Raw genomic sequence first — 9,189 nt, 5'->3', positions numbered from 1 at the left:
GCTTGGATCCCTAGAACTGGGAGCTCCTACAGACACAGCCTTCCCCTAGCAGGGATGGCTGGCACACTAACTCGAATTTCCTTTCCTCCCCATGAGGCATGATATGGACTGCTCACAGAAGGGGGAGCTAAACTGGAATGTACTATTCCAGCTCAGAAATAATAAACTGGCCCTAAGTCTCTGCTAACACATTGCTGCCACCTGCTGGTGAACATGGAAATTACAGCAATATACATTTACAAGGCTTTGAATGCACAATTGTGAGGAAATTACATGAAGTTACACAAGATGACAATGAAGATGCCCTTAACAGGTTGTAGCGGGGTAAAATAGTTTCGTAACAACTCTGGGATGTTACAGATGTACTACCAAATTCTCTGAAACGTCTTTGTAGACGGCTTATAGTAGAGAACTGAACATTCATTGCATGGGCAACAGCTCTGGTAGACATTCCTGCAGTCAGCATGCCAATTGTGCTGTGTGATCAAACTGCACTTTTCAGAGTGGCCTTTTGTTGTGGGCAGTCTAAGGCACACCTGTGCAATATTCATGCTGTCTAATCAGCACCTTGATATGCCGCACCTGTGAGGTGGGATGGATTATCTCGGCAAAGGAGAAGTGCTCACTAACACAGATTTAGACAGATTTGTGAACAATATTTGAGAGTAATGGGTCTTTTGTGTATGTAGAAAATGTTTCAGATCTTTGAGTTCAGCTCATGCAAAATGGGAGCAAAACCGAAAGTTATATCTTTGTTCAGTGTACATAGCAATACATATGCACATTATAGGAAATATATGAGGTGATATAAATTAGCATATGGAAAGTAGTAGCAAGGTGTAGAAGGAGTAGTAATGGTACTCCTGGACATTACACTTGCAGGCACCAGGGGTCTATGGAAATTGCTTATTAAGGAAAGTAAGAAAAAGTTGAATTACAAATAGACGAGATGGTTGCAGGAAGTGAATGGAAAGCTTTACCTGCAAGTGACAAGGAAGTAGAATGAGTGTAAAATCAAACTTTCCTTTACGTAAGGAGGTGGAGACTTCTGCCCTCACCTGGATTTTCCGAGGGAGGATTCAGGTTTGGATATAAAATGAAAGAGTCAAAGGACCAAAGCAGAACTTAGCTGAGCATCACATATCAGGCAACATCATTCCACCTGCTGCACCAGCAAGACTCAGGGAGAAGCCACCATGCACAGTCTGGTAAGCAGATCATTGTCCTGCTCCTGTATCAGCACCACCAGAGCAGACCCTGCACCCCCCACCCAGCAGGACCACCACAGCCTGGCAGAGGACAGGGCCCTAGCACCTAGATGGAGCATGTGCAGGAATGGTGCTGACAAGTCTCTGCTTCAATGAGGTGCTATCTGTTTTGCATAGGCAAGTGACATCCAGAGGCTGCAGGTGGAACTGCACCATAGAAACCTCAGCAAAATGCTTATAGGTCATGCGTTATATTTTGAATGATGCACATTTTTGGATTCTAGTGACCGGCAGCAGTACTGCAGCACAATATTTCACTCAAATGTCTAATGTTCATGTAACTTAACGTAGATATAGTACAAATTGTATGTTTTTTGGGGTTGTCTTGTGCATAGGATCCACTAAGAGAACTTTCCAACAAAAGAAATTAATGTATTTAAGAAAGGAAAAAAGAAATTATAATAATTGTATTCTTTCTACCTCTTCTTCCAGTGGGTCATCTTATTGCTTGCCGTTTGGTCCATCAATATCTGCTGTGCGAAGCCTAGTAAGCACAGGAATCAACATCATAACCAGGACAGCATCTACTGCTTCAGTGAAAAAGAGCTGGAAAAGACCCCGTCCAAGGTTCTGCATCATTTTGTGAGCAGCAAGATGCATTGGGACAAATACTCTGCAGTGAACCTGGTGAGCAAGCTGGAGAAAAATGAGAGGAGAAGAAAAAGACGCAGGAGAGCCCGACAACCCACCTGCCCAAGCATGAACACTTTGAAAAAGGGGCTTGCCCTAAACGAACGCTCCATCTCACCATGGACCTACCGGTAGGTACCCTCCATACAGTTCAGAATAAATCATATTCAAATACATGAGATTTTTGGTGAAGACTTTAGCGGGTTGTAGCCTGGCATGGGGTAGTAGAATTTATATATATATATATCTATTGTGGGAACTCGCTCTGGTAGACAGGATTAGCAGACGCAGTATAGAGGCAACAAAAAGTTCTTTGGATTAAACAGTTCAGTGTTTTATTCACACTTTAGGCAAGTGACAATACAAGCAGTCATAAACAAGCAAAAAGTCACCTTGCGGTGTTGGTGGTAATTCACACCATGTGGCAATTCTGCCTCAAAGAGTCCTTTAGCATAGCAGCACCAACCTGTTTTCACGCCAAACAGGTAGTAAGCCTTCATCCAGACATAAGGCTCCCAGATACCAACACAGAGACCTCGCTTCTGAGCCCAGCTGCCTATTTAAGGACAGCCAGGTGCTGCCAAAACCTGGATAGGCACTTAAAATCCGGTCTGGTATTTGACCTCACCTGGCTGTAAATCAGCCCAGCAGGTGTTCACAAAATTTTTGCTGCTCACAAAATGATGCTGGGATGAAAATACCTGTTTTCCCAGACCAAACCTTTCACTGTGTCACACTATATATATCCAATGTTTTTTCAGAGCGAAACCGTCTTGGGTTTGAGGTCTGATTTGTGGAGTAAATAACAATCCGTTGTCAGATCATGCTGGGAGTTGTAGTTTTGTAACATTTAACTCCTTCAGGACCAGGCCATTTTTTGCTAATCTTACGTGTCACTTTATGTGGTGATAACTTTAAAACGCTTTTACTTATCCAAGCCATTCTGAGATTGTTTTCTTGTCACATATTGTACTTCATTACAGTGGTAAATTAGAGTAAAAATATATTATTTTTATTTATAAAAAAAATACCAAATTTATAAAAAATGTAAAAAAATTAGCAAATTTCAATTTCTCTACTTTTATAATAGATAGTAATAACTATTTTTGGAGGTATTACTTTACATTCCCCATATGTCTACTTCATGTTTGGATCATTTTGTGAATGCCATTTTATTTTTTGGGGACGTTACAAGGCTTAGAAGTTTTGAAGCAAATCTTGAAATTTAGAAACCACCCAAAAATGACCCCATTTTACAAACTACACCCCTCACGTTATTCAAAACTGATTTTTACAAACTTTGTTAAACCTTTAGGTGTTCCACAAGCATTAATGGAAAATGAAGATTGCATTTCTGAATTTTGCTTTTTGGGCAGATTTTCCATTTTAATCCATTTTTTTCCAGCAACAAAGAAAGGGTTAACAGCCAAACAAAACTCAATATTTATTGCCCTGATTCTGTAATTTACAGAACCACTCCATATGTAGTCGTAAACTGCTGTACGGGCACATGGCATTGCATTGCGCAGAAGGAGAGGAACACCATATGGTGTTTGGAAGGCAGATTTCACTAGGATAATTTTAAGCTACCATGTCACATTTAAAGACCTCCTGATGTACCCCTAGAGTAGAAACTCCCAAAAAGTGACCCCATTTTAGAAACTACATCCCTCAAGGTATTCAAAACTGATTTTAAAAATGTTGTTAACCCTTTAGGTGTTCCACAAAAATTAATGGAAAATGGAGATGAAATTTCCGAATTTCACTTTTTTGGCAGATTTTCCATTTTAATCCATTTTTATCCAGTAACAAAGCAAGGGTTAACAGCCAAACAAAACTCATATTTATTGCCCTGATTCTGTAGTTTACAGAAACACCCCATATGTGGTCGTAAACTGCTGTACGGACACACGGTAGGGTGCAGAAGGAAAGGAACGCCATATGTTTTTTGGAAGGCAGATTTTGCTGGGGTTTTTTTTACATCATGTCCCATTTGAAGCCCCCCTAGTGTAGAAACTCAAGAAAAGTGATCCCATTTTGGAAACTACGGGATAGGGTGGCAGTATTGTTGGTACTATTTTAGGGTACATATGATTTTTTGTTGCTCAATATTACACTTTTTGAGAGGCAAGGTAACAAAAGATAGCTGTTTTGGCACTGTTTTTATTTTTTGTTATTTACAATGTTCATCTGACACGTTAGATCATATGCTATTTTTATAGAGCAGGTTGTTACGGATGCGACAATACCAAATATGAGTTTTTTGGTAGTTTGTTTCAGTTTTACAGCATTTTTGTAAAGAAAATTATTTTTTAGTGTCTCCACATTCTGAAAGCCGTATTTTTTTTTTTTTTTTTAATTGTCTTATGTAGGGTCGAATTTTTTTCAGTATGAGATGACGGTTTGATTGGTACTATTTTAGGGTGCATAGGACTTTTTGATTGCTTGGTATTACACTGTTTGTGATGTAAGGTGACAAAAAATTGCTTTTTTGACACACTTTTATTTTTATTTTTTACGGTGTTGACCTGAGGGGTTAGTTATTGTGACATTTTTAGACAGCAGGCAATACGCAACGTGGCGATACGCAATATGTCTACTTTATTTTTATTTATTTAAGTTTTACACTATAAAATCATTTTTGAAACAAAAAATATTCATTTTTGTCTCCATAGTCTGAGAGCCATGGATTTTTCATTTTATGGGCGATGGTCTTAGGTAGGATATAATTTTTTGCGGGATGAGATGACAGTTTGGCCCTATTTTGGGATGTATATGACTTTTTGTGATGTAAGGTGACAAAAAAGTTTTTTTTAGCAGTTTTTATTTTAATTTTTTGACACCTGAGGGGTTAGGTCACGTGATATATTTATACAGCAGGTTCCTATGGACGCAGCGATACCTAATATGTATACTTTTTTTTATTTACTTAAGTTTTACACAATAACAGCATTTTTTAAACAAAAAAAAAATGTTTTAGGGCTTGTTCACATGACCGTGTGAAGCCCGTGCTGTGGACCGCAAACTGCGGTCCGCAATGCACGGGCACCGTCCTTTCTGCAAAAAGATAGAGCATGTTCTATATTTTTGCAGTGCGGAAGGCACAGAATGGAACCCCAGGAAGCACTTCGTAGTGCTTCCGTAGTGTTCCGTTCCGTGCTTCCGTTCCGCATCTCCGGATTTGCGGAATGCACTCAGAACGGTGCCTGTGTATTGCGGATCCGCAAATGCGGGCCGCAATACGGCAACGGGCAGCACACGTTCACGTGAATGAGCCCTTAGTGTCTCCATATTCTGAGAGCCATATTTATTTTTATTTTTTGGGAGATTGTCTTAGGTAGAGGCTCATTTTTTGTGGGATGAGGTGATGGTTAGATTGGTACTATTTTGGGGGGAATATGCCTTTTTGCCTTGGTGTTGCACTTTTAGTGATGTAAGGTGACAAAGTTTTTTTTAGCACAGTTTTTATTTTTTTGACAGTGTTCATCTGAGGGGTTAGGTCATGTGATATTTTAGAGTTGGTTGATATGGACGCGGCGATATCTAATATGTCTACTTTTCATTTATTTATTTTTTACTTTATTTTGGGAAAAGGATGCTTTTTTATTACTTGAAACTTTTAATTTTTTTTTGTCAAACTTTCTTTTTTTTTAAACTTTTTTTTACACTTTATTTTTTGTCCCACTCTGGGATTTCCACTTTTGGGGGTCTGATCTCCTTTACAATGCATTACTTCACTTCTGTATTGTGATGCATTGGCTGTAAGTGTATTACACAGTGTAATACACTTACAGCCTGCTTCCTGTGAGATCCAGGGGACTAGATCTCACAGGCTCTCCTGGGAGGCAGCCACGATGCCTAAGGCCCCTTTCACACGGGCGAGATTTCCGTGCGGGTGCGATGCGTGAGTTGAACGCATTGCACCCGCACTGAATCCTGACCCATTCATTTCTATGGGGCTGTTCACATGAGCGGTGATTTTCACGCATCACTTATGCGTTGCGTGAAAATCGCAGCATGTTCTATATTCAGCGTTTTTCACGTAACGCAGGCCCCATAGAAATGAATGGGGTTGCGTGAAAATCGCAAGCATCCGCAAGCAAGTGCGGATGCGGTGCGATTTCCACACATGGGTTCTAGGTGACAGTCTATTCACTGTATTATTTTCCCTTATAACATGGTTATAAGGGAAAATAATAGCATTCTGACTACAGAATGCTTAGTATAATAGTGCTGGGAGGGTTAAAAAAAAATAAAAAAAGTTAACTCACCTTATCCCCATGATCGCCTAGTTCCCGGTCGGTCTGTTCTTTAGCTGTGGCTAAAGGACCTGTGGTGATGTCAGATCACATGCTCCATCACCATGGTGATGGACCATGTGATTGGAGCATGTGATCTGACATCACCAAAGGTCATTCAGTCCACAGCTAAAGAACAGACCGGGATCTACACGATCATGGGGATAAGGTGAGTTAACTTTTTTTTATTATTTTTAACCCTTCCAGCACTATTATACTAAGCATTCTGTATTCAGAATGCTATTATTTTCCCTTATAACCATGTTATAAGGGAAAATAATACAATCTTCAGAACATCAATCCCAAGCCCGAACTTCTGTGAAGAAGTTCGGGTTTGGGTACCAAACATGCGCGATTTTTCTCACGCGAGTGCAAAACGCATTACAATGTTTTGCACTCGCGCGGAAAAATCGCGGGTGTTTCCGCAACGCACCCGCACATTTTTCCGCAACGCCCGTGTGAAACCAGCCTAAGGAAGGCATCAGGCTGCCTTCCCCGCCATCGGGTCTCCGTCACAGCAACACAGGGACCTGATGGAAGCTCCGATCCCCGCATGGACATCACACGTGCCGAGGTCAGCGCTGACCGCGGCACATCAAGGGTTAATGCGCCATCTGTGATTTCACCGATGTTGGCGCATGCAACAGGGTTCCGGCTATCAGTGACTGCCGGACCCGTGCCGCACCCGCCTGATCACAGCGGCGTACATGTACGGCGCTGGTCCTTAAGTCATGGACACCTGCGCCGTACATGTACGGCACGGGTCATCTACTGGTTAAAGAACCACAGGTTGGAGACTGCTAAAAAAAAAAAAGATCAAACTGGGTCCATTTCTGCCATAGAAGGCTCAGTTGGCCAGTCATTGGGTCACTGTACGCCTGCTGACCTTTACCTTTTATGTTCACAGAATTGACACCGATAAGAGTCGTTATCCACAAAAGTTGGCGTTTGCGCACTGTCTCTGCGATCGCTGCATCAGCCCCGAATCTGGGAAGGAGACCTCATCCGTGCTGGTCAGTCAGACAATGCTGGTGCTACAGAAGAAGAGATGCCTGGACACACCCAAGTTCACCTTTGAATTGGAATACATAAGCGTCCCGGTGGCGTGCACCTGCTCCGTGGACCGCTATTAGGACTAATCTGCTCCTATGGAGACTAATCCGTCAAACTATCCAGACACCCGGTCGTGACTATGTCACACTTAGTTTGTTTGTTTTAGAAGACGTCATGTCTTATTTTCACTTTGCAGAATGTGTCCAGGGAAACTGCTTAAACAACAGTTCCCCAATTTTTAGAAGTTGCTCCCTGCAGCCATGATGATATCATTTACCAATGTATAGTCCTTGAAGTGTGTTTTAGTAGGGAATAGCTAGTTAAGCAATTTCCCACTAGAGGTGTAGATTTAAAATGAACCCAACACTTTAAATATCATAAGACCTTATTGTTCTGCCTCCATGGTAGAGTTACATTATTACATCCCAGATGATTCGCTGGTCGAATTCTTTCTACTTTGATACTTTGTATGTAAATGTTTCTTCACTCTATTATGTATCATGTTTATTAACCCTCAGTGGTCTGCGGATGTTGTGGAACTACAACTCCCAGCATGTGCTCATACCCTGAGGCCCACAGTGTGATCTCCATTTTAGGAAACACCAGAAAAGGTTATTGCTATAATATAGCGCATTGCCATGATAATCTTTATATCTTTCCGCTCGTCTCAGGATGAACATCGGGGGGAGGGGTCAGAGAGTTTGTGGTTATTTTTTACTTTGAACGAGGTGAATATGTATTTAATATTTGCAGCTGCGATAAAGATTTTATTATTCATTGTTGCTGTTTTTTGTGTTATAAATGGCTGTACGCTGCCGCCGCTTTTCCTGTTCATTTCATCTCATGACCACTGAATTTAGCATTTAACCTTTGCTTTATAACAAAACAATAGCAAAGACAGGTGCACTCTGCGGTCTCACTAAACCCTCAAACTGATTTTAAAATTGAGAGATTAACCAACATATCCTACGGTGTAGGACATGTCTGAGCCCCGGACACCGCGCCAAGGTTTCTCAAGTGGCTCGGGACCTAACACTCACCTACCTTTGCCGTATGGGCAATACCAGGAGCCAGTGGGCGAATTACAGGAGCATGAGGCCGACTCACAAACAGCTCACCAGTTACCTCCAGCATGTAACCATGCTTGCAATGGGAGGAGGCAGGAGTCTGCGAGTCCCACTCAAGACTGGCTGGTATGGCCCAGGCCTCACAGGTGCACCTAAATGTGGCCTGTAGATGGAAAACAGGCACATTTGAATTGGAGTTTCTACACCTCCAGGAATCTCTATATATACAAACTGAAAAGAATGGCTGTGGTATTAGCAGGAGGTGCTTAAACCCACATGCAGTTGTGCATATATATATACAGGGGAGCAAACCCTGCACTTGTAGCCCATTGCTAATGACGAACCCACAGCAAAAATGCATACAGTGGAGGATGCCCGCAGCGAACCACAAGTACCACAATAGACATCCTACACAAGGTAGCAATTATGTGGATTTTATTCACAGATTGGAGGAAATTTATTCCCAGATGGAAAGAAAGGAAATTGGTCACGTGAAAGACCAAACCATTTTGGAAAATCTCACACTGGATGGAAGTTGGATATTGGGCACCTTGGATGTCCAGTCCCTGTACACGTCTATCAGACATGAGCTGGGACTGGAGGCTCTAACATCCCAATTACATAAGAGTGGACGCTTTGAATCTATACAGATTGTATTGCATATTGTAGAGGCAGTGAATTTTATTGTGAAACATAACTATTTTGGTTTTAATTCAGAGTTTTTTCTACAGAAGTCTGGTACCGCTATGGGCACCAGATTCGTCCCCAGTTACGCAAATCTTTTCATGTCAGATTGGGAGGATGAGTTTATCCTGCCAATGTTTGGGGCGGATCTGGTGCTCTGGAAGCGATACATAGATGATGTTATTTCTA

General features: G+C 41.6%; 1 protein-coding gene across 1 annotated transcript; it reads left to right on the top strand.

Moving 5' to 3' along the window:
- The first annotated feature begins 1,072 nt into the window (after nt 1-1,072).
- LOC122942362 (interleukin-17C-like) lies at nt 1,073-7,571 on the top strand. The gene is made up of 3 exons (XM_044299935.1): nt 1,073-1,208; nt 1,701-2,029; nt 7,104-7,571. The coding sequence occupies exons 1-3, from the start codon at nt 1,197-1,199 to the stop codon at nt 7,327-7,329; spliced, it is 567 nt and encodes a 188-aa protein (XP_044155870.1). The 5' UTR covers nt 1,073-1,196; the 3' UTR covers nt 7,330-7,571.
- The last annotated feature ends 1,618 nt before the right edge of the window (nt 7,572-9,189 follow it).

This window comes from Bufo gargarizans, chromosome 6 (genome assembly GCF_014858855.1).
Source record: "Bufo gargarizans isolate SCDJY-AF-19 chromosome 6, ASM1485885v1, whole genome shotgun sequence".
Taxonomy (NCBI): Eukaryota; Metazoa; Chordata; class Amphibia; order Anura; family Bufonidae; genus Bufo; species Bufo gargarizans.
Note: the sequence above shows the minus strand (reverse complement) of the source record. Positions and strands in the feature narration are given on the sequence as shown.

Coding starts and splice junctions, on each gene's coding strand:
- LOC122942362 (XM_044299935.1), top strand. Junction 2,030..7,103: donor ATCTCACCATGGACCTACCG/GTAGGTACCCTC, acceptor TTATGTTCACAG/AATTGACACCGATAAGAGTC.